Source organism: Ostrea edulis, chromosome 5 (assembly GCF_947568905.1).
Source record: "Ostrea edulis chromosome 5, xbOstEdul1.1, whole genome shotgun sequence".
Classification (NCBI taxonomy): domain Eukaryota; kingdom Metazoa; phylum Mollusca; class Bivalvia; order Ostreida; family Ostreidae; genus Ostrea; species Ostrea edulis.
In genome coordinates this window covers 900585-926086 of record NC_079168.1, presented here as the reverse complement: position 1 = coordinate 926086, position 25502 = coordinate 900585, and the positions used below count along the sequence as shown (strand labels likewise).

General features: G+C 34.8%; 1 protein-coding gene and 2 long non-coding RNA genes across 8 annotated transcripts in view; 2 read left to right on the top strand and 1 right to left on the bottom strand.

The window, feature by feature from the left end:
* Positions 1-1853: 1853 nt before the first annotated feature.
* LOC125649447 (uncharacterized) lies at positions 1854-25157 on the bottom strand. Of its 3 annotated transcripts, XR_008803472.1 has the most exons (5): positions 23014-23414; positions 22646-22878; positions 3138-3203; positions 2381-2794; positions 1854-2284 (listed from the first exon to the last, which is right to left on the bottom strand). It is a non-coding gene; the product is annotated as an uncharacterized LOC125649447 (long non-coding RNA). The 3 variants fall into 3 exon arrangements; XR_008803471.1 differs by having other exon boundaries at positions 22646-25157; XR_007360696.2 differs by lacking the exons at positions 22646-22878; positions 23014-23414 and having other exon boundaries at positions 3138-3269.
* LOC125649445 (uncharacterized) overlaps positions 3612-25502 on the top strand; it is a 36674-nt gene continuing 14783 nt past the window's right edge. For all 4 annotated transcript variants that reach the window (XM_056166965.1, XM_056166964.1, XM_056166963.1 and 1 more), the window contains exon 1: positions 3612-3769. In XM_056166965.1, the coding sequence (XP_056022940.1) occupies positions 3612-3769 (158 nt within the window). The remainder of the gene's footprint in view (positions 3770-25502) is intronic.
* LOC125649444 (uncharacterized) lies at positions 11362-15383 on the top strand. Its single transcript, XR_007360694.2, has 3 exons — positions 11362-11919; positions 12677-12743; positions 15005-15383. It is a non-coding gene; the product is annotated as an uncharacterized LOC125649444 (long non-coding RNA).

Here is a 25502-nt window from a genome sequence, read left to right as displayed (position 1 = left end):
TCTATAATGCATTAAAAATGGCCCATGAGACGGGCATGATGTCTTTTACTCAAAGAATGTCCATTCTATCGCTTATACACAAAAAGGGAGATAAGTCAAATATAAAAAATTACCGACCAATTAGCTTGACTAATACAGATTACAAGATTATCGCCTTTGTTTTAGGAAAACGATTACAAAACTTATTAAGTAACTTAAAGCTGTATGACCCGATGTTCATGTACTATTTTTGTACATAATTACTTTAGAGCAGATTCATTACTTTATAAAGTTACTAACTTTCCCTTAATTACATGCTTGAAAACATCTGCATGTAAAAGAAAACAGTGCGAATATTATTTAGAAAGTAAATATAGTGGCTACATATATAAATCATCCCATAAAAGACGTCTATAAATAGACCCACGCGCGTCAGGGGAATCCCAACATGATGTATTAACTCATACGCAACTGTCTAGTTTTAAGGCTGAAAGAGCGTAAAACAACGAATTACTAAGAGGTATTTGATAGTTTTATTTCTATTAAACTTATGGTACGTTACTGTTATAACAAAATACACAGCTTTACACAGATTAGACCACTGATGATTTGAAAGTTTGAACTGGTCACGTGACTGTCACTTGAAATGGCAGTGACGCGGTTATTTGTAAACATCGATTTAAAATGGAATTATTTGGGTTAAAACAGATGAAATAATTTACGATAGGTCGTACAGTCTCATAACTACATACGTGCGATGATTTAATAGCGTTTTTACGAGATGAAAAAAAATATTGTAATTCGGACCATACAGCTTTAAGGCTTATGTAACATCAGTTGTTTATTTTTTTACCTAACGATAGGTTTTATTGGCAAACTAGATCGTTATAATTGTAATTTGCGAAATGCTTACTTTAAACGAGACTGTTCAAACCCCTGCACCATCAACTTCTTTGTCAGTAGCCTGCCTCGATTTAAAAACTGACCATACGTAGTAAAAGCTCTTACGTATCGAGTCAGTTGAGAGATATAAACACCATATGCAGGTGCTAATGGAATATTGCTACATAAATATGGGAGGTTGACGATGGAGAAACTGAAATCATTCCGATTGCCATAAAGTTGAGGTGTTAATTTACCGTTAGTATATACTTTCAATAAAATATATCATCCCGTGGGGATCCGGGTTAGAATAGGTCCTCAGTACCCCCTTGCTTGTCGTAAGAAGCGACTAAATGGGGCGGTCCTTCGGATGAGACCGCAAAAACCGAGGTCCCCTGTCACATCTACAGCAGGTGATCCCTCCCTGCTCAATGGCCGTAAGCGCAGAGCATTTGCCTAAATTTTACAGCCCTTCACCGGCTGTGGTGACGTCTCCATACGAGTGAAATATACTCGAGAGAGACGTAAAATAATATTCAATCAATCAATAAAATATCTAAGAAGGAAGCAAAAGTGGACGACTCTGTGGTGTTTTTATTTCGATTGTTCAATGTTGATTGAGATGTAAAATAATATTCAATCAATCAATAAAATATCTAAGTAGGCAAAAGTGGACGACTCTGTGGTGTTTTTATTTCGATTGTTCAATGTTGATTGTTTAACGTCCCTATAGAGAATCTCTCACTAATATGGCGACGTCACCATTGCTGGTGAAGGGCTGCAAATTTAGGCTTATGCTCGGCGGTTACGGCCTTTGAGCAGGGAGGGATCTTTATCGTGCCATACCTGTTGTGACACGGGACCTCTGTTGTAGCGGTCTCATCTGGAGGACTGGCCCATTTAGTCACCTCTTACGACAAAGGGTACTGGGGACCAAACCTAACCCGGATCCCCACGGGCTTCACATGCTAAAAAGAAAATAAAAAAGATTAAAAATACAATTTGTATGTAGGAAAAATCCGTCCATTATCTTCATTGTCATCTTTACCATTCGACTTCAACAAGGCATCCTCAAAATTTTGTATGAGATCGGAGTTTCCGTTAATATCCAAAAGTCTGTAGATTTCCTTAAATTCTTCCTGTTTAATACTGGATATTATACGTTCATACTACTTAGAAATACAGAATTCTGATAAAAATTGACTTGCTATAGTTTATAAAAATCAGAACGCGATATTAAAGTTTTATGTTTCAAAGTAAAATATTCCTTTAAAAACTGTTGCATATAAAGACCAAGTGGATCTGGCCACGAAACTTGCACAGTAGATCCAGATGGGCTGGACTACATGGAACATACATATTCAAGCACTCATCAATCGTCCTGCACCCTGTCAGGGTTGCCCACCCTTCTCTTTTCATAGTTCTATATCAAAACAAATCTTGTATGTTATATACATAATATGGTATAAAACAAAATAAGAAATTCAACATATGTAAAGTATTTGATATACATGCATACCTGGACTGAACTAAAGCCAAAGGAGAAGTTTTCGGGGATGAAAAACCTCCTCTCGCCATTTTGGTTGTTGAATGCGTGGTGACTATAGATACAACCACATCGGGCTCTTTAACGACTTCATCCGAACATCAACGAACTTCCCCTTAAGCGTAGTTCAAAGGTATCAATATATAATATTAAATTTTTGATATTAAATCTAACTTGTTTATATAATTAATCTTATATATATTCAATATTTAGAAGACATGTCATTTCAGCTCTTATTCCCAACTCGAAAAGAATATCAAGTAAATCCCGAAATCCCCAGTCTACAAAAACAAAAATCTTCATGGAACCAGCTCTTCAGATCCTCTGCATTAGCATGAAGTATCTGGCTTAGAATGGTGGCGTCGTTGCTTCCAGCTAGGTGTGGTCCTAAAATTAAGAAATATACATCTGTGGATGTGACAACCATGGGTTTAACAAGGGACCTGCCTCTATGTAAGCTGTATGATTTCCTATGAAGCACACACAATATTCATCAATGTTATTAGGAAACGCATTAGTGTTGACTTACTATCCCTTGGGTATTAGAACTAAAGTATTGTTTCATTAAATACTATTAACTCTTAAAGACAATATACATAAAGTTCATCTTTTTGTTCATAAGGTCTAGAAGAATGAATTAATCTAAACCTCCAAACTATCATCAACTATTTGATGGAATGTAATGTACATTACAGTATATTTTCTAAAAGTAATTCATTACATCACTTACATGTATAATGCAAAAATGGTCCACTACACTGAGATAGGCTCTCATTACATTACCATTACCCCAGGCCTGTATACAAAGTAAACATTCGTCAAATTACAAAGCACTCGATACGCAATAATGTAAGCTAACATTGGAAAACTTGAAGTGATTTCCTTTTATACACATAGTTAAGATCTCACTTCAGATTGTATTACGCAGTTATAATAGTACTTTCAAATACCGATCTATCGGTTTGGAAAAGGGGAAGTGTTTGTCGTGCATCGTGTAGTGTCCTTGTATTTCGTAAAAAAAAAAAAAAAAAAAAAATTTGTTAATAATCCGTTAGAGAGGATGTGATTTTTGACATTTCAATCTTGATATGATACAATTGGTTGAGAAAATGTAGGATATGCATATTTTATAAGTGAAATACCTGAATATCGGGCACTAACCTCTTCCTCTTTCCATTAGCTTGTTAGTCGCTAAAAACACATCATGCTATGGAGAAGAGCGATTCTTGCGTTTTTTGGACTTCTAATAGTCAGAACTTTTGCCTGTCCAGAAAAATGTTCCTGTAATGGGACATTGGTAATGTGTGATGGAAGAGAGCTGTTCTCTGTACCACCCGACATTCCCAACAACACGACTGTATTGTAAGTAATTTGTTTCAGCGCCTCCCTTCAATAATTTAATTATACCGAGAGCTGAGAAGTTATTCAAGTTTAAGATATTAATATGTATGAAAAAAAAAATGTTTTACTGCATTACCAGTATTTACATGTTTCTATTAATTTCTTAATTCAATCTGTTTTAGTCCTTAATGGGCGTGTCTTCTTTAGTTCTTGAAGACCCCATTTTAAGTTAACACCCCCAAATGGTAAGCCGCCTATCATTCAAACATTTAACAATAGATCTCAGGTGGAGTGACATCTGCAGAGACTGTGGTCTGGAGGGATCCCAGTGAGGTGTTTTGATAGCAATAACAGTCAATTAGTACAGGCATTCTTTAATCTTGAGAAAGCCCAGTATACCAGAGTTTTGATAGCATGGACCTGTCCACGACTGCTATTTTCTCGCAATTATCAACAATGTAATTTTAATATAATTGTATTCTTTTCTCCTCTATATACATGTATTATGAATTACACAATCAGAAATCAAACAATACTTTCCACATTAATTTCTAAATCTTGTAACTTACTGAAATAATTTATATTATCAATTTATGATACTTTATATTTTTAAAAGAAATTATTCATTCAGCCAATGAATGAGAGTAAGAGAAAGAGAGAGTGTAGACTGTGTGTTAGCTACCGTTAGAGATACAACCATTGTACAAACACTATCACCACTGAAACTCTGCAGACAGCCCTGAGACATGCCCTGTGTATATCAAAAGTATACATAACACCCTGATCTTTTTGCCAGGTAAATAACAACGACTATAGATGAGCTCAGCCCACATCAAGTGATCCGTGAAGAAACCGTACGGTATTATTTTTGGGTCTTTAATGGGCGTGTCTGCTTTAGTCCTAAATGGGAGGTTCTGTTTTAGTCCATAGAGGGTGTGTGTGTGTGTGATTATTAGTCCCCTACCGACGAAGTCGAAGGGAACTTAAGGTTTGCGCTACATCCGTCAGTCCTGCAAATCAGTTTTCCGGACTTTTTAAAAAAAAATGTTTGTAGGTATTCATTTGATATTTGGTACATTGCTTTGCCATAACAAGTTACAGATCAAGTTCAAATTTCGTCTCGGTCCGTTGATTTTTCACTAAGTTATGGCCCTTGAACTTAGAAAAAATAGCATGAATTATTAGTTTTCCGGACTTTTTTTTTTGACGTGCTTGCAGATATTCATTTGATATTTGGTACATTGCTTTGCTATAGCAAGTTACAGATCAAGTTCGAGTTTCGTCTAGGTCCGTTGATTTTTCACTAAGTTATGACCCTTGGACTTAGAAAAATAGCATGAATTATTAGTTTTCCGGACTTTTTTAAATGTGCTTACAGATATTCATTTGATATTCAGTACATCATGATGATTGCTTTGTCATTACAAGTTACAGATCGATTTTGAAGTTTTCCTTGTCTAGTCTTTGTACCTGAAAAGTAGTTGATTTCCAACCATTCCCATCTTGGTTTCCCAATCTTCCCTTTTACCATAACCTTGGTCTCTTAACGAACTTTGAATATTGATGCAGTCCAATAATTTTTGCCTCCGGTAGGGGACTATGTATTGCTATGCAATACTCTCAGAATGCTTGTTCATTATCAAAACTAATACAAATATGAAATTGTCTAACGGTATTTTCATCACTAATGTTTTAAATTCTAATTGCATAAAAAGATAACGTGGTGCATTTGAAATAAGTGATGAAAAGTGAAGATAACGAACAGTGATCACTCTCATAACTCATATAAGCAATACAAAATGGAAAGTTGGGCAAACACGGACCCCTGGATATACCAGAGGTGGGATCAGGTGTCTAGGAGGAGTAAGCATCCCCTGTCGACCGGTCACACCCGCCGCGAGCCCTACATCTTGATCAGGTACACGGAGTTATCCGTAGTCAAAATCAGTGTGCCAAGAACGACCTAACAATCGGTATGAAAGACGTCATACAGCATTTGTCCCAATGATAGGTTATTGCCTAGTTATCGTTATACTGTGTCTATTTTTTTTTCCTTAGAAATACACTACCCACCAAACATAAGTATACACATAAGATTTTTACACATTTTGGCATGAAATACATTCAATATAATAAAAGAGAGCTGGATTCACTGTGAATAACTTTCAATTTATCTCAGTAAAATAATAAGTTATGGGTACAACTTCAATATATTTGAAACAATAATGCAATTGGGCATTCAATGTTTTTGGTGAAGTCTGTTAAATTGTGATATTGGTTTATTTACTATGAAAAATCAAAGGGTCTTGTAAAAGTACACATCAAATACACAATGATATGCATAAGTAATTGATTTGAAATGGTTTCAAGTTGAAAAGCATAATAGCTCTTTTTAGAAAATTCAGAAAATGAAGTATTTTAATAAAAATAAGGATGTAAAAAGTTAAAAGCCTATCGTCACCTATTTATATGTAAGAGCTATGTATTTTGCATCAACAAATCTGTATCAATGATGTAACCCATATTTTATATGCGTGAGTAACTTATTTTGGTGAGTGTATACTTATTTATGGTGGGCATTATATGATAATCATTGATAAATATTCCATCGATATATGCATGTAGATCGATCGAATATTTTTCAAACGCTATTTTCTCTCATTGTTAATGAGTAACCACATGGTGCGTATGGATAAGTAAAAGTTGGGGAAGTCATTTTTCAGTGATTCAATCTCATATGTTCTCTACAGTATAAAAGAAATTTCTTTGCCCATTTGAGATGGGTCCTTTCCAACATTTCGTCGATATATTGACATTCATTTTTATTGTCTTTTTTGTAAGTCATCAGACATCTTTGTCATTTTTATACGCCCTTCATTATATAACATATTATGTTATGGCGCTGTCCGTGCGTCTGGCTGGCTGGCTGTCTGTCTGTCAGGGGTAATGTTTTCCGGATTTTTTTCCCGTAACGGATGCATGTAGAACTTTGAAATTTGATCACAATTTGTCCCTCAAAAATTGTAAGAGTGAGTTTGCATTTTGACTAGATTGGTCCATCCTTGACCCACTTAAAGTTATAAGTAGGTCAAACAGTTTTCCATACTTTTTCCCCGTTACATATCCAGATATTGCCCTGAAATTTACACATAAGCTTCCTTTCAGAGGAATACAAGTTCTGTTTGCATTTCAGTTGGATTGGTATGTCCGTCCGTGACCTACATCAGGACTAAAAGTAGGTCAAACAGTTTTCCGCGCTTTTTTCATTATGGATACAGATATTTCCCCGAAATTTGGTCACAGGCTTCCTCTTGAAGCATTACAAGAACAATTTGAATTTCAGTTAGATTGGTCTGTCCTTAACGTACTTTTCGGTTTAAAATAGGTCAAGAAGATTGCCGGGCTTTTCTTCATTACGAATACAGACATTGCGCTGAAATTTAGTCGCGGGCTTTATCTTGGAGGAATACAAACTCAGTTTGCATTTCAGGTGGATTGGTCCATCCTTGATATATTTTTTTGGAAAACAAATAGGTCAGTTTTCTGGGCTTTTTTTCACTTCGAGTACAGATATTGCACTGAAATTTAGTCACAGACTTCCTCTTAGAGGAATATAATTTCAGTTTGCATTTCAGCAGGATTGGTCCATTTTTTACCTACTTTTGAGCTAAGAATAGGTCAAACAGTTTTCCGGACTTTTGTCATTACGAATACAGATATTGTCCTAAAATTTAATCAAAGGCTTCCTCTCGGAGGAATACAAGTTCAGTTTGCATTTCAGCTGGATTGGCGCACTATGACCTACAGTACCTTAAGAGTAGGAGTAGGTCAAAGATAGCTGCAATAATGTAGTCATATCCGATTTTTTTCATTCTGACGCTTTCGGGATAGGGCTACAATTCCATAGGATCTCCATAATGGTGCAAACTAATTTTATGAATAACCGATAATAAGCTCCGTGTATTAGTCTCAAATGTTGTTTATACCAAAAGGAGTACCAACTTTTTGCTTGGGCATGTCTAATAAAGGTGTTTTTCATTAAACATCATGTACAGTATGCAAAATTCTTCGTCTGCTCCGCCGTGCTTGTTATCACGATATCTCGTAGGTGGATCTACTGAAAAACCTAAACATTGACAATCTGCGCGAAAATGTAGTCACTCGAGTCACTCCGACAAAGAAAGGGAAATCATATGGTTGCAGAAATAATTTACTCTCTGCTGTTCGTTTTTAGAGCGCTAAGCGTAGCTGCGGTTTATTGTCGCCAGTTGGATTTTGCTTTCGTCATCACGTTTCCGGTTTACCGCCACCTATAGGCAAATCTATGCATCGCTGTAGTAAACAAGTCGTGTTTAAAGTAGTCGTAATTTTGCAAACGATCTAGTACGGGGATACCATTCATATCCACAGGGACATTTTCCTCCTGGAAATACAGTTCGTGGGACAGTGGATAAAGTGTGTATAAAAAGGTGACATTTTGTCCTCATTCTGGGGGAAAGGGGAACACAGAAGCAGGTCATTCTTCAGTTAAAATTCCCTTTTGAATCTGCGTCTGTAATAATTAAAATGATTATTAAGTAATTCAAAATCTAAAAATAGATAAGAATCTGTACATGAAACCTTTTTGCATTGTTACCTTCGCATAGCCCTTGGAGGTCAAGAAAAGCTATACTTTTGTCTGGTGCAATCTATAATTAGAAGCCACGTCATTAAGCTATACACGAGTCATGAGGGTTTTCCATTTGTGTTTTAATTGCTGTTCCGACTCAGTAAACATTTTGTCCGACACAGCAAAAATGTGTGCAACACAGTAAAAAATTTTTTATTTGATCCGCGTCGATCGTGAACGAGAAAAAACTTATGCACGATTATGTTTTGACAGAAGGACAGAGCTCGGTGTCTCTGAGGGACGATATTGCGTAACTGATTACACATCGATCCCCCGATCATATACATGTATGTAAGTAGGTCATGCAGGAATTTAGAGGATGCAACAGTGTAATTTAGGCTTACCTTACTATTTCTAAACGACCAAGATATTCTTCAGAATCATCGTCAATACAATCAAATTTGATTTCGTTATTTAGTTTCAAAAGTGAGACTGAAAATAATGGTCTTGGGGGAGGGAAAAGACAAAAGGTAGGTCTGCGTTTACGGAAGACAATGCCCCGGTTTCAAGTCTTCTAAACACCGCCTGGAATTTTACGAGGGTTGTTTACTGAAATACATATAGTTAGAACAAGTGTTTGATAAACATTGCCATTGTGTCAAGCATGAATGTAAAATGGTTTGCGGTCCACAGCACAGACAAGCAGTTGAGTTTCCTTTGCAATATGACTATGAGCTTTTGCACAAGGAGTGTAATACACACATGTTGATGAGTACAGTGTTTAATGTGCCTGTGTACAAACTCTTGGAGGTTGTTTTTAGATTTAATATAACAAACAATCACTACAATGCTTAAATATAAATCCATGCATATATGTTAGTATAATTTATCATATTCGATTTAGTATATCCTCTTGCACTAACTTTCATGTTAAAAATGAGCTTTTTCCACTCTTGTTGATAACGCAGCACTCAGTTTCAAATTTATTAATATTGCACATGTATGATGAACATCTTTTTTGAATAACTTCCTAAATTTTGTTTTCAGTTATACATGTATTTATCCGACTTATTTGGATTCACATTCTCTCCAACTTGATTTTGAATTGAAATCAACTTCATTATTGATTACAAAAAATAATTCCACTTTCATGGTTTGATTGCTATATACAGATAATCATGCACTGGATTCTGTAGTACAAGTCATAGAGATGCATGTTTCTGGTGAGGTGATGAAATGGAAGTAAATTGTTATATAGACCTGCATTATTGGTGTGTTTTGACATTAATATCTGTGACACTTGTTAGTTAGTGTATGTGGTTATGTGTATTTTTCTTTTCTGTCCAGTTGTTTTTCCTTTCTATTATTATTTGACATACATGTATCAAACTATTGATTTGTTTCATTTTAGTTGTATTCTAAAAATATTTCATTGCGTAATAACAATTGAACACTTTTTACCGAAAACTACCATTACAACTGTTTTCACATTTTCTACCAAAACTTGACATTTCCAAAAATATTCTCTACATTATCACATCTGTAAGAAAAAAATTCATAGTCATGTAGAGTATTTCATGATCCAGGGTCGGGGCCGGAGCGTAGCGGATTAGAAACCCTTGACTTGGGAAGATGGGTGGGGGCCAAACTGGTCATGGGTATAAAGTGTTTATGTGTAAAATATTTGAATAACATAGCCTTTAATGCTATTGATTGATTGTATCTTGTTTAACGTTCCTCTCGATAATTTTTGATTCATATGGAGACGTAACCAAGATCGGCGAAGGGCTGCAAAATTTAGGCCTTTGTTCGACGCATACGGCCATTGAGCAGTGAGGGTTCTCTAGTGTGTCACACTTAAATTGACACGGGATATCCGTTTTTAAGGCCATCTCTGAGGACCCTTGGCATTCACACCTGATGCCTAGGGTTTGGCGATGGAATTGTCACTACCTGTTTTAACGACCTAGGTCTGTCGCGGCCGGGATTCGAACCCCGACCGTCCGCATACAGGGCGAACACTCTACCTCTAGACCACCACAGCGGTGGTAATGTTATTGATACTAAATTCTGATTATAGGTATTTAAAAGAAAGAGCAAGTGTCCTTTACCAAAATTGTAAATTTGATGATCCAAGGAAAGGGTTTTAGTTCAGGGTGTGACCAAAATTATTCTGGTGACCTTTGTTTTTAACATCATATAAAGTTTATATTTGAATATGTTGAAAAGTTTCAGGACATTGTTTCCAATCAATATTTGTTATTTCCTTACAGGAAATGTATTATTTAGTTGTGCGAGAATAAAGAATAACGCATGAACTGGGTTTTTTTTTACTGTTGTTCCTGCTCATTAATATTACAGACAGCATTCATGAAGTCAGCTGAGCGCATTTCAGTATTTTGATTTGACTGGATATTAAATCTAAAATACCTACGAAATAGCTTTCGCCTCCATACTTGTCCATTGATGTAAATACTACTTTATATGGCATATGCAAATAACTTAACAATCGGAAGTTGAAACTTCAATAAATCAAACATTGCGCACAAATATGAGTCGAGAAATTGGAATATATCGAAATTGTTGAAAACGGTAGAAAAGAACCTCACAAATCTTAAGACTGATTCTATGTAACTATCAAAATTCAGTGGCCACGGTATGTCACAGATTTTTATGAAACTTTGTGTGTAACAATATTATGATAGATATAAAACAAAAAGGACATGCAAAGGTTTGACTTAGCAACGGTTGCCATGGAAACCGATCCTCTAACAACAGCTGGACAAGATATGCACATGTATGTTATATTTTGAATAATCAAAAATTAAACGCTATTGTTTATAAAAACAACAATTGTAAAAATTATTTTGAGCTAGGTTCTAGCTTTTAGAATTTTTTTTGTATTTATTTAATCCTTGAAAACAATAGAATTAATTATTTTTATGATGTATAAGGGTTTGATATATGTAATTTTTAGAGAGGGATAAACTATATTTGCCCAGTCATTTGGTGTAAACTCACATGCTAGTAAAATGTATTGAATCTTACTTTTAAAAAGTACAGAAACACATTTGTGGAGAAACCAAAGGTAAACACATAAACCAGTAGTTTCCTCTGGTGCACAAACCAAAATACACCAGAAAGAGTTATTGCCCTTTGTAACACTCTCTTGTATTGGAGATATGAACAGCCTTCATTTGTTTTCAGTATGGCAGGAGGTGGAAATTGAGTTTTTATTCAATTTGTTCTTCAGAAGTTTATCAATATCAGATGCTCTTTGTTCACTTAATTCACTACCACGATCTTTATCTTCAATTGTGGTAAAGGATTCCGGTTTACATGTATTTCATGGAATACAAATCCGTTTGATCTTTGCCATAGTCACCGGACTCTAGCATCCAATCGTCTACGTATTCGTAGAAAAAGTAAATGTTGTGGAATTTAACGCTTTATTGCATCACATCCGACTAAAAAAATGACCAGGGAATCAGAAGGCTGACAGACATATTCATAGAAAATATGAAAAAGCCCTGCCTGTTGCCGTGTTGGAACTTGTATTGACGTAAGTATTCTATTTGATTTAGAATCCAAATTCTAAAGTAAAGGCTGAATAAAATGTATCAGAAAATTTGGCTTTATAGTAAACATATGAGAACCCCAATTTATTTTATACTGCCAGCCAGGCTAGTCAGCTATAGTGGTATACATGTAGACTGAACATTGTAAGTAGTCCTGTCATTTACTGCATGGCCATGGGTGTACAATATAGAATGCTAGTTAAGTATGTCCCCAACCTAACATTCACTCAGGGAGTTTCCTATCACATTTACACAGAGTTCAGGATCTGTAAAAATTGGGGAATACTTATAAAATCATGTTTCATGTGGAAATTTTCAAAAGGACTAGGCTTAATATATGTAATCCTAAGTGATGACCTCTCTCTCTCTCTCTCTCTCTCTCTCTCTCTCTCTTTCTCTCTCTCTCTCTCTGACTGTCAAGTTTACAATAAAAACAAACATGTGAATGCCTGTGTGCATTCTAGATAAAGATTGTTAAAATCATATATATTGGTGAGCCAGGCTACTTTCAAGTTTGTTTACCTGTGGTAACCCCCACTAATATGTGATGGTTCTAATCTACAGAAGAAATCACACAAATACTATTATGATTTAACGTTTTCTCATCTCTGTATATTAAATGTAAATTGTAAATATTCAAATACTTTTGAATTCTTACTTTTTCATCCAATAATCACATATTTTGGCCAAAGTACATGACCACTATTTTATGTAATTAATGTGTGCTTTTCTGTGTTTCAGCTGTATGAGCATCATACTGTGCAAATCACCTAAAGATGGAGTTGACCAAGTTGCTGACTTTTAGGAGGTAAATATTCAGCATTAATGCATACACATTGAATACATAATTTGAAATTCAAATTTGAATCCCAGTATTATAAATCCTAAAACAAATTAATAGATGTGGGGAATGTGGTACATTGGGTTTAGTTTCTTGGTTATAGAGCCTGCATGGAAACTGAATTCTCTAGAATAATCACAGGAGACCATCCATTTTTTATGCGACATGATGACTTGAAACGTTTTCATCACAATTTATTACTTCACTTAATTAGCATACTCAAAAAGACTAGTTGTTTTGTTGTCAATGACGCACATATATATGTACACATGTGTATGAGCTCAGTATCTTTTGTAAAAATGATTAATTCTAATTAGGTCAATGTTGAGAATCACTCAAGTGACCTACATGTTGCTATTTGTGTGCGTCAGTCATCATAAGACGTTAATTGAACATTAATATTTTTTCTTGATAACCACCCTTCCAATTCTTTTCAAATTTCTTTTAAGCATCTTTGGGACAAGGGGAATTAACATAGATTGTAAATCTAAGGACTCTGGATTGACGGTACTTTTAAAAATGCTCTATACCAAAATTGAGAATTTTGTTTTAGAACCAGGGTTTGATTTCTTCAATTTTATGGAGAAAACTTTTTCAGATATACACTTCGTTAAATTGTAGAGTTGGGGAAGGGGGGGGGGGGTTATAAGTGTATTTGACATTTATTTGTGTCCAAATTATGCAATTGATACTGAGGATTTCAGTAGCAGTTTGTTTTTAAAACAACAGACACCTAGAATTAAGAGCACAATGAAAGCATACATGTGATAAGGAGGGGGGGGGGGGGGGTGACTTCATAATAATGCCTGAAAATTCTGAACAAGTAAATTTTAACAAAAATTTTACACTAGAGATGCCAATTCAAGATAATTAACATGCTTTGTTTATTGGCATCTGGTGTACATTTAGCAACAAGTAGTGTTGTTCATTGTGAAACGATAAATTGATAATGTACATGTATGCGTTGGTTGTACATGTGTTTTAGGCATATCTTATTGCATGTTTTGTTGTGTTTGGTTGTCGAAAATATTGATAGAAATTAATAATGAAGAATTGCTGATATACTAAGGACATCATGATTCTGATCTAAAGAAATTGAGGACTAGTTAATATTTACATACTTTGTTACATCATGACCATACATTGCTTGCAAGAAAAACACACATGGGCCACATACATGTAATCAGTGACTAAGACATTTTGTTCATTTATACTGTTTTCAAGTCATTACACTTAATTCTTAGAAAAATTCCTTAACTGGCAATTGATTGCAATCAGAAATTGCAAATTTTCTATTTATTCCTTACTTGACACCATCGAATGACAGTAATGTGATGCGAGCTCCCTGTAATCAGGGGGAAATAACTCATATAGCATTGTGAAAAATGTAGCTCATTGATTAGTCATATACGTTTGAAATATTTTATGGTTATACAAGATTTTTTACAATAACTATTGAAAAAGACTCGAACACAATTTATGTTCATGTTATGCATAAATCTTATTAAATCATTGACTCCGCAAAATATTATGACATCACAGGAGGGTGGAACTACCTTAAATAAAGCTGAATGCTTATGAAGGAAAAACAGAAAGGGGTACCAAAATTGCGAATTTTGAAAGCACAGGGTTGTGAATGTGGGTACAAAAGAGTCATATAGTGTATAACATGGATTTTGTAGCCCTTAGAGCTATAGTGATACTTTGATTTTTTTTAAATTTGATTAATACTCAGGTAACCAATAAGGTTTGTGGACATCTTGTTAATTTATGAGTATTAACACTATTAATAGCTCTTCAATACAGCATAAACACATGTATACAAACTGTATCAAAACATAACATCCTTTAGGCCAATTCAACTTAATTAGTAAGATTATCATCCTGGGTCACCAAAAAGTATGGGGCAGACTGGGAAGATTTTATTTTTTAATTTTTATTTTCTGAGAAATATATTGATGACAAACGAGTTTTTGTCAACAGAAGTGCATAATTTAATGCCAGATATATAAATCTATGTTATTTCACAGATGATTTTTTAGGGGCGGGTGGGCGGGCATGATAATCTATCAACTAAGTAATTAATTAAGTGGTAAAATTACTATTCTAGCATCATGAATGATCTTGTACATGTAAATTTAGTTTAATCAAATTGAATTAGGTGTGTACTGTATGAAAATGTGAAAAATTAGATGAACTTTTCAATATTTGTTCAACACATTTTTTAGAACTTGAAGAGCAGAAGATGCATTCCATGACTCTTATGTGATATAGAAGACAAAGAAGAGCTCTTGAGAATGGAAAAAAAACTGCGAGTTTTACAGTCAATGAACACACCTCACGACACAAGTCCATCCTGATTCAGTAAACTATTCTTCTAAGGAAACACCATGACTTAGTTAAGATCAAGTTTTGGTGTCAGAAGACTAATGTAACTAAAACATTGCAAAATTAACCTGCAAGTGTCTTATGTGAGCCTACTGAATAAGGATTCATTACTGAACAGTTGAAGGAAAATCACTATTATAATGATTTTTAAAAAAAGATGATTGTGTTGTTTGGATAACATTGTGATCCATGTTTGTTGAATAAACAACTTTGCAAAAATGAGTTGTTCTGTGTTAATATTATAAATTTACTAATTACTGGTATGTCAACATAGATTACAGTAACACTGAACAAACTTCAATAAATTTTAAAGTTTCATGCAGTTTCTGCAGTAGAAAATGACACCTATTGATTTTATGGTCCAAAGGTCACCAGGTGCAATACAATACTCTGTACAATTGATGTCTGACCAGTTTCTTCAGAACCCTTTGATTGATAGTGATATTTCATACAGGGGTTGGTCACTGGTAGTATATGACCCCCATTGATTTTCAGGTCAAAAGATTAAAAATGACAAGGGCCTCCGTGGCCGAGTGGTTGGAGCATAGCATTCAAAATGACACGGACTCAGTCTGCGCGGGCTCGAATCCCGCTCGCGCTGGTATTAAGTGAGAAAGTTTCCCAATTTACTTTCGGAAGGTCGGTGGTCTCTTCCCAGGTACATTGTATCTGGGTTCTCACTTTCACCAATAAACACTGGGCACCACCAGAAAACTGAAAAAATTTTGAGTGTGGCGGAAAATGACTAGGTGCAATGTAGCTAGTACTCTATGCAATGGTGTCCCCCCAATATCTTGGGCCTGTTGTTCAATTATGATATTTCATATGTTGGTTGGTTATGAATAGTAGATGACCCTAATGATTTCCAGGTCAAAGGTCAACAAATACAAGGCAGTACAATGAACAATTTATTGGTATCTACCCAATATCTTGAGAAGACTTTTTATAGTTATTGATAATAGTTTACATGACAATACAGTACATGTAATATAGCTCGTTTATGGAAATGATTGCAAAATCTACTTGGTGTTTGGGGAGGAGGGGGGTCCTACTGGATTACAGTTTATGTTTACATGGGTTTTTTTAATCACTCTAACTAATATTTAGTAATATGTTAAACTTCTCCATGTTTATTTTTGAAATATCAATTGCTCATATTGTTCATTTTAACTGAAAATGGTGTAGGTTGTATTATTTGTCATTAGTATGAATTTTTGGCAAAATGCCCAAATCTACAGTTTTCGTACTACAATAGATCAATTGTACTACATTTCACCATTAATCTTTTTATATAAATTAGGAGTCTTTGATATGGACACCCTTTGATGACAGTTGATTATGCTGTATGTATTTTCCAAATTATCTAAATTCATCAACGAAATCCAACAAAAAATCCCGTTTTGGCAAAATGCCCAAATCTACAGTTTTCGTACTACAATAGATCTATTGCACTACGTTTCACCATTAATCTTTTTATATATATTAAGAGTCTTTGATATGGACATCCTTTGATGACAGTTGATTATGCTGTATGTATTTTCCAAATTATCTAAATTCATCAATGAAATCCAACAAAAAATCCTGTTTTGGCAAAATGCCCAAATCTAGTTTTCATGCTACTACAGATCAATTGCACTACGTTTCACCATTAATCTTTTTATATATATTAAGAGTCTTTGATATGGACATCCTTTGATGGCAGTTGATTATGCTGTATGTATTTTCCAAATTATCTAAATTCATCGATGAAATCCAACAAAAAAATCACTTTTTGGCAAAGTGCCAAATTATAATACATTGGTACAGCGGTCAGTCACACACTCTTTACCATAGGTGGATATAGATATCATAAATAAGGAGGGAATTTTATGGGGAATCGAGATTTATGGAGAAAATTAGTTGTCTTTTTCAATTTTTTATATACCACAAGGACAAAACATGGGCAAAACGGGCTGAATTTTGCAGTTCAATTAGCCCTCATAGACTGCTGTCGGTTTCCATGGCAACGGATGGTAGAAATTCGGTGGTGGGGTTGAAATTATGTAAGATGGTGCAAGTAAAGTTAATACTGTGAAAATCAAAGAAATCTGTGACATTGAGTGGCCAGACCCTATCTGATTTCTTTGATTTTTACATAGAATTGATCTTAAGTTGCAGGTTATAAATTTATATAATGATTAAGAAACATAGAATATCATTCTATTTACGTAAAGAAAGTCAGCAAATGTTTAGAATGATCGAAAATGTTGCGGGAGTGAATCACTCCCGCATTTGCACCATTACGGAGATCCAGTGGAGTTGTAGACCCCCCCCCCCCCCTCCCAAAGAAAAAAAATCGGAGAGGGCTACATTATTGCAGCTAGGTCAAACAGTTTTCCAGATTTTTTTTATTGGTATGGTCACACGTATTGCTCTGAAATGTAGTCACAACCTTCTCAGAGAAATACATAGTAAGTTCACATTTCAGATGGATTGATGCACCATGACCCACATTGAGGCTTTTCTATTCAGAATGTGTGTTGTATCAATTTAGAGTGTACAATATGCTTCCAGGTTGAACTGCACTGTTCGACGGGCGTATATTGTACCATTTGCGGTACTCTTGTTTAAGCATGTCTTGAATAGATGGTACCTATTGTTGTAATCATCTCCTCTTGAAAATGGTTATCATGAATCCAGCGGACTCTACTTAATTACAATAATGAGTCCCATGCTAAAATCAATGAGTCCAGATATCATTCTTTCAAACAAAGGTACAAACAGACAGACTGTTCCTTACAAACAGTAAGGAAGACTTAATGTTGTCACCCCTCTCTAGAGAATAAATATTTCGCGTTTTATTACAACTTGTAACAAGCCATCAAATAATTTTCTTGCAGAAAATTCTTACTCGTAGTTCATATTGCAAAAATAATTTTCAGATAAAAAATTTCTCAAGTTCATGCAACAGATCAATCAATGATTTGAATTTTGATAGTGGTACAATGCAAGTTTTCTGAAACCATCCAATCCACACACAATGATAAATAAGTTTATGATCCGCCAAGTTTCCGTATCTGCTTAAAGTTGAATGCTGAAAGTTCATATTCCTAGCTACTTTAATCATGCCATTTATTTTTATACGCCCGTCATTAGACGGGACGTATTATGTTATGGCTCTGTCCGGCTGGCTGGCTGTCCGTCCGTCCAGGGTAATGTTTTCCGAATTTTTTTCTGTAACGGATGCATGTACAACTTTGAAATTTGGTCACAATATACCCCTCAAGAATTGTAAGAGTGAGTTTGCATTTCAGCTGGAATGGTCCATCCTTGACCTACTTTAGGGCTATATAAGAAAGTCAAACAGTTTACCGTACTTTGTTTTCGTTACAGATACAGATATTGCCCTGAAATTTACACGTAAGGTTCTTTCAGAGGAATGGAAGTTAAGTTTGAATTTCAGCTGGATTGGTCCGTCCGTCCGTCCGTGACCTACATTGGGACTAAAAGTAGGCCAAACAGTTTTCCGGACTGTTTTTCATTATGGATACAGATATTGCCCTGATATTTAGTCAAAGGCTTCCTCTTGGAGGAATACAAGTTCAGTTTGCATTTCAGCTGGATTGGTCCATCCATGACGTACGTTTTTGGAAAAAATAGGTTAAACAGTTTTCCGGGCTTTTTTCATTACTGATACAGATATTGCCCTGATATTTAGTCAAAGGCTTCCTATCAGAGGAATGCAAGTTCAGTTTGCATTTTAGCTGGATTGGTCCATCCTTGGCCTACTTTTGGACTAAAAATAGTATTAGGTCAGACAGTTTTCTGGGCTTTTTAGGACCTATTGCAATTGGTTGTCGTCCGTCGTGCGTTAACTATTGACCATTTTTAGCTTCTTGTTGATAACTATCATTCCAAATCTTTTCAAATTTGGTATGAAACATGTTTGGAACAAAGGGAACATAAATTGTAAATTTCAGGATTCCTGCACCCCTGGGGCCTTAGGGGCAGTGCAAAAACTGTCTAAAAATGACCAATTTTCAAAAATCTTCTCAAGAACCACAGACATGTAAGAAAAACTAAATGCATAGTGATGTAGAACATGAAGGCCTCTACCAAAATTGTTATATAGTGTTTATGTGTAAACATTTAACGCCACTTGTCCCTCTAAGAAGTTGCACCGACAGTTTCGAGATCGGTGAACTATTTAGTAGGTTAGAGTCTCGTTCGTTATCGGAATTAACCAGACAAATCGCTCCACCAACTAAGAACGGCCATGCACCACTCAAGAACCACAGACATGTAAGAAAAACTAAATGCATAGTGATGTAGAACATGAAGGCCTCTACCAAAATTGTTATATAGTATTTATGTGTAAAACATTTAAATAACATTTTCTTTAGTGCTTTTGTTACTAAATTGAAACTAAATGGATAGAGCAGGTAGTCTTGTACCAAAATAGTAAATTTGATTTCCCCCAGAGTAAGCATTTTGACCCCAGGGTGGGGCCAAACTTAGTATATAGTATTTATGAGTAAGTTTGCTGATAGTGTATAAAATCTAAATGCATACGTAGGAATAGCAGAAAAGGATGTACAAAAAAATGGTGAATTTCAATCAAAACCCAGGGTTTTGAATTTAGGATGAGTCCAAATTAGTCATATCTTTTGATGTTTTAATGCTAATACACCTATTATTTAAATCCTTTCATCAGTGTATGCATTTTTGGGGGCAGTGAAGTTTTAAGAAAACATCTTGTTTTATACTGTTGCTGAACATTAGAATTTAACTTAGATATTCAGAACAGGAAATTTTCCCTAGATTTCATAGCCCATGAAAGTAGTGATACCTTTTCACTAGTATTCAGGTGACCGATAAGGCCTGTGGGCTTCTTGTTTCATTACGGATACAGATATCGCCCTGATATTTAGTCAAAGGCTTCCTGTCAGAAGAATACAAGTTCAGTTTGCATTTTCAGCTGGATTGGTCTACGTTTGGACTATAGTTAAGTCAGACCGTTTTCCGGGCTTGTTTTCATTATGGATACAGATATTGCCCTGCTATTTAGTCAAAAGCTTCCACTCGGAGGAAGCCAAGTGCAATTAACACTTCAGCTGGATTGGCTCACTTTAACCTACAGTACTTTAGGGGTAGAAGTAGGTCAAACAGTTTTCCAGATTTCTTTTTATATGGTCACAGATATTGCTCTGAAATTTAGTCAGAGAAATACATAATCAGTTCACATGGATTTGTGCACCATGACCCACTTTAAGGCTTTTCTATTCAGAATGTGTGTTGTATAAATTCAGATTGTATAATATGCTTCCAGGTTGAATTTCACTGTCCGACGGGCGTATATTTTACCATTTGCGGTACTCTTGTTTATGTTCTGTGCAAACGCTGAAAGAAATAAATTTATCTCCATTTTCCTCAAATCTTAGCCAAGAATGAAGTGCAAGTAATTTTTGTTGAAATTTTTCACCTTTCGAATTTTCTCAATCTCTACTTCAATTTCAGGACCGATGCTTGATTTCAGGGACTCTGCGTTTGGGATTTTTACCCGTGGTTACTGGCAATATTATCATTCACATCACTTTGCAGAAAGGTTGTTATCTTTCCCTGATTAGGAAGTTTTTATAGAATTTTAAAAAATTCGGGAAAATCGGGATATACATGTATGCGAGAAAATTCTAGTTCCCAGTTTTTTTTACCCGCCTTAATGACATATATATCATTGGGTTTCATTGATTAATGCAATGTGAGTTGACCAATGAAATATTCTAATTCTTCATTCGGAATATCTCAAGTGTGAAGTACGTTCTGGAGCTTAGATTTCGTACTTATTACCGGGGTGAAAATGAAAGCATTTTCATATCATTTCAAATTTTTATGCTTCCGTTGGGATGCACAGTTATTGAAATCACGCGTCATGAGAAAATCTAATTTAAGGACGCACGACAAAAATGAAACTACTAAAACCCAAAGTAGACACATCACTTTCTGAATATAAAAACTCCGAAACAAATTCCGTTATTTTCAACAACAAAAAATACCCGACATAAAACAATCCAAACATTCTACAATTGATATCTATACAGACGGTTCAAAAGACCAAAGCAAAGTCGTTGCTGCTGCAGTAATCACAAACGACGTTTTCTCTGCACGACTTCCGAATGAAGCAACAATTTATACCGCCGAAGCAAACTTAGGCTATTCAGCTTGTGTTTGAATACATGAGTGTACTCAAAACAAAAATCAAAAGAATCGGAAACGCACACAGTAATGTAGGCTAGGCAACTCTTTTGGGCCCATTGATAACACACCAAAACACGAATATTTACAATGTGTGAATTGAAATGATTATATTCACTAAAAATGAATACAATTCATAATGTTCCACAATATTTCAGTGACATTTTGGACCTATTGAAGACTTCAGATTTAACCATATCACCATAGCAACCAAGTGTCCTTCGCAACAAACGTAAAATTTCAAGTTGTAGGATTACATTGCGATGAAGTGAGAATTTAATTTAAAAAAATATACCACCATATAATTTTCTACTGATATGTCAGGCCTATTGAAGACATCACATTTAATCATATCTCCATAGCAACCACTTTTCCCTTCTACAATCCCGTGGGGATCCGGGTTAGAATAGGTCCTCAGTACTCCTTGCTTATCGTAGAAGGCGACTAAATGGGACGGTCCTTCGGATGAGACCGCAAAAAACCGAGGTCCCGTGTCACAGCAGGTGTGGCACGATAAAGATCCCTCCCTGCTCAAAGGCCATAAACTCTGAGCATAGGCCGAAATTTTACAGCCATATTTCACGAGAGGGACGTTAAACAATATTCAATCAATCAATCCATCAATCCTACATGTAGCAACAAACAAAGAATTTTAAATTGTACTATTTAACTTCACTGAGGTGATAATTTAATGTAAATATATCGCAATAAAATTCTCTATTGACATGTTGGAGCCACTGAAGACATCAGATTTGACCATGTTTCCATAACAACAAATTTTCCTTAGCAACACACCTAAACTTTCAATTTGTATAATAGAATTGCACAGAAATGAGAGTACAATACTACAATATCACCGTAACATTCTCTATTGACATGCATTCTACATTCTATGTCCAAGTCTTTGGAATTATTTTACATCCATGTTAAAATGTGTAGTTTACAATACATACCAGCAATTTGACTTTTGTAAAATTATCAAATCTACATGTAAATAAACAATTATTAAAGCTGCTCCGATAACTATCATAACCAAATGTTTACAACTTTATTCTCTTTTAGAATATCTTTGGAAACCAATTTTACTTTAGCAACATGCATTAAAATGAATGTACATGTATTAGCATTTTATAATAAATAAAAACATTGATCAAAATTCTGAAGTTAGATCTTAACCCACATTTCTATCATGACCCCAATTATGCAGTTATTGCTGAACTCAAATTCAAATACAAAATAAAAATGATTACCTCATCTGGTCGCACCATCACAGGGAATCCATTTTGAGATTGAATAATGGCATCACAGAAAGATTTCAAAGATAAATGACCTTCAAGCTGAAGTACCACAGCCAATTCCATCAATTTAAAATCAAATGCAACACGGGGGGATTCAGAGGAAGATGGCCAAAGTCTGTACCTGACCAAAGCGACAGACTCCATCTCACATTTGCAAAATTGCATAATAATCCAATGCTGATGTCCTGAAATAATTTAAAGCCAAACTGTTTTAAGGATACACATAATCTTGAAAATATGCACAATAAGACATTCAACTAGAGCAAACCTCGTTGCAAAGCAACGAGAGGTCTTCCGTCGGAGCTGTGTGACATAAAAACCTCGAACTTGACCATATGTCGTGTGTACATGTATTGCCGCTGATCGCTGGTACACATGCGATGGCTCCGAACTCGGGCAATCGAGCCATGGGTTACGTAATTGTAAACAAGAACAAACCCCGGTGTGTATGTAAAATGCTTGCAGTTAATGACTGAATGAAATGAGACTGATTCGATGTGGATTTCTGATGATTTTCTATACATGTTTAGAGTTGGTATAATCATGATAAGAACCCGTGATTTAAAAAATAAAGTTTATAAATTATTTGTTATGCTTACAAAAAGGATCCATTTTTTTCACTTTGTAAAGAATGCAGAAAGCTTGTGTATCAACTGGCTAAAGTAGAGTTAAATCACAGATTGCTTGTCCACATGTGATGAATCTCCAAAATTAAACACAATAAGACGCTTGAGATGTATATATATATTTGGGGCGCTCTTGCCTTTTTCATTTCACTTATAAAAACCGCATTTACTTGCACGCATGATTGTATTTAGATGAAATGAAATGAACCGACAAATAAATCCTTCTGTATGCAGACAATTATAAGTTAATAAAACTTAAGACTACTTCATTTTATTTAGTATGATTTTTTCTGACAATTAGAAACGTCACATACCCTTACCGTAAACTTATTGTGAGGAAAATGACAACCCGATAAATAATCAGGAAAATGGTGTAGTTTTTTTTTAAATGTATGTATAACTTGACACAAATATTATGAGGTCCATTGATCACTAACTCGAAATGTTTGCGGTAGCATCTTTACAATTACTTTATAATTGAAATAAAACATAATATAATTGTTAATTAAGTATGATATAATGTAAAAGGATTCAAAATGATTTCAAACATAATTTTCCAGTAATTGATGTGTTTATTTATGCGATGGACGAAAGCCGAGTTAGCTTCGATGTTTTTGTTTTGATTATGCAAGCTTGTCACTCTGGCCACCTGCGAGCGAGGCGAGAGTTGGGTTACATAACTGTATAAACAACGCTGACCGTGAAGAATGTAAACAGCTTGCAGTTATTGACCATGATTTATTTTACGTTTGAACGTTTTATTTTTATGTATATTACTTATTTTAATTCTAATATGAAACAAATAAAAGATAATTTATCTCTCTCCTTTTGTTGTTGTTGAAGGTTTGTTTATGTTAAAACGAAAGAAAAAGAGAAATGTATCATTAAATAATTTGTATTTGAACCACAGAGCATGTTAAAAACCTTATTTAAAATGAATATTAGTATCTATTGTAGTCAGGTATGTTATTTTTAGCAAGTTTATTTCAGTTATACGCATGAAGAGTTCTCGCTCACTTGCCAAATGAAAATGGCTACTTGTTTACGGGTATAGCTTTTTACTCTAATATAACACAAGATTCGAACAAAATAACAATTTCATGAGATAAATAAGATGTTAAAGAACAACTTTTCTATCGGAAACCATATCGAATTCTTTGCCGTTTTTGAGCTATAAAGCGAAAACTTTTAGGGGCCGTAGATCCCTAATTTAAGGGGCCAGCCCCCTTTTACTGGTGTCAAATAAAAGCTCTTGAAATTCTACACAACTTTTATTTTACATGTCTTAACAAAATATTTTTAGTTTAAAAGATACAAAGGAAATTATGTGCAAATTTTCGCTCTTTCAGGCGTCCTAATTTTTGACCCCTCTCTATCGCCATTTTAAATGGCGAAATCAAAAAACAAAATATGATGTGCACAACTACAATGCTTCTACTTTACCAATTCAGTGTTTTCTCTGCTCCAATTATTATAGTCTCGGAGCCTTTATCTGGAAACCAAAGCCCCTAAAATTTCACTAAAAGGGAAATAACTCGCAAACGGAAGAAAATATCCAAAATGTTTAAAAGTATTTTGAAAGTCTTTAGTAAAATGTATTAAAGCTGAAAATTTGAGCAAAATCGGTTGAGGAATGAGCGAGATATGAAGCTTCAAAGTTAGCGTCTAGGAAAAAAAAAAAAGAATAATAAGAATAATCTTAACCAGCACAATAAGTAGAAGGTCTTCCGTTGCTACGGAAGACCTTAATTACAAAATGACTTTAAAAAAAATTGTAAACAGATAAAAAAAACAACAACACGCAAAACAACAACACAACTATTAGAAATGTAACTACCTGAAAGACTTATCACAGTAAGAAATTTGGTGTAGGCAGATGGACATTGTTTATGGTCTTGCCTTTCAATGCAAGTTTCTGGTGCACTGTGATGTGGGACATATATATCATTCTAATTGAATAAATAAAATGAAGAAATTATACAAAAATGAAAAGATATGAATAATGCAATATTCACCTTTAATATGGTATCTTTTGTACCACTGAGTATACCATTTTAAGTCTTTGTTTTAATATCCCAAATATTCTTTAAGTACAAAAATGCAATAAAATAGTAAATGATTGAAAGTCATTTACTTTCCAAACACATGGTTTGTGAAACAGTACTACACTGTGGAGTTTTGTG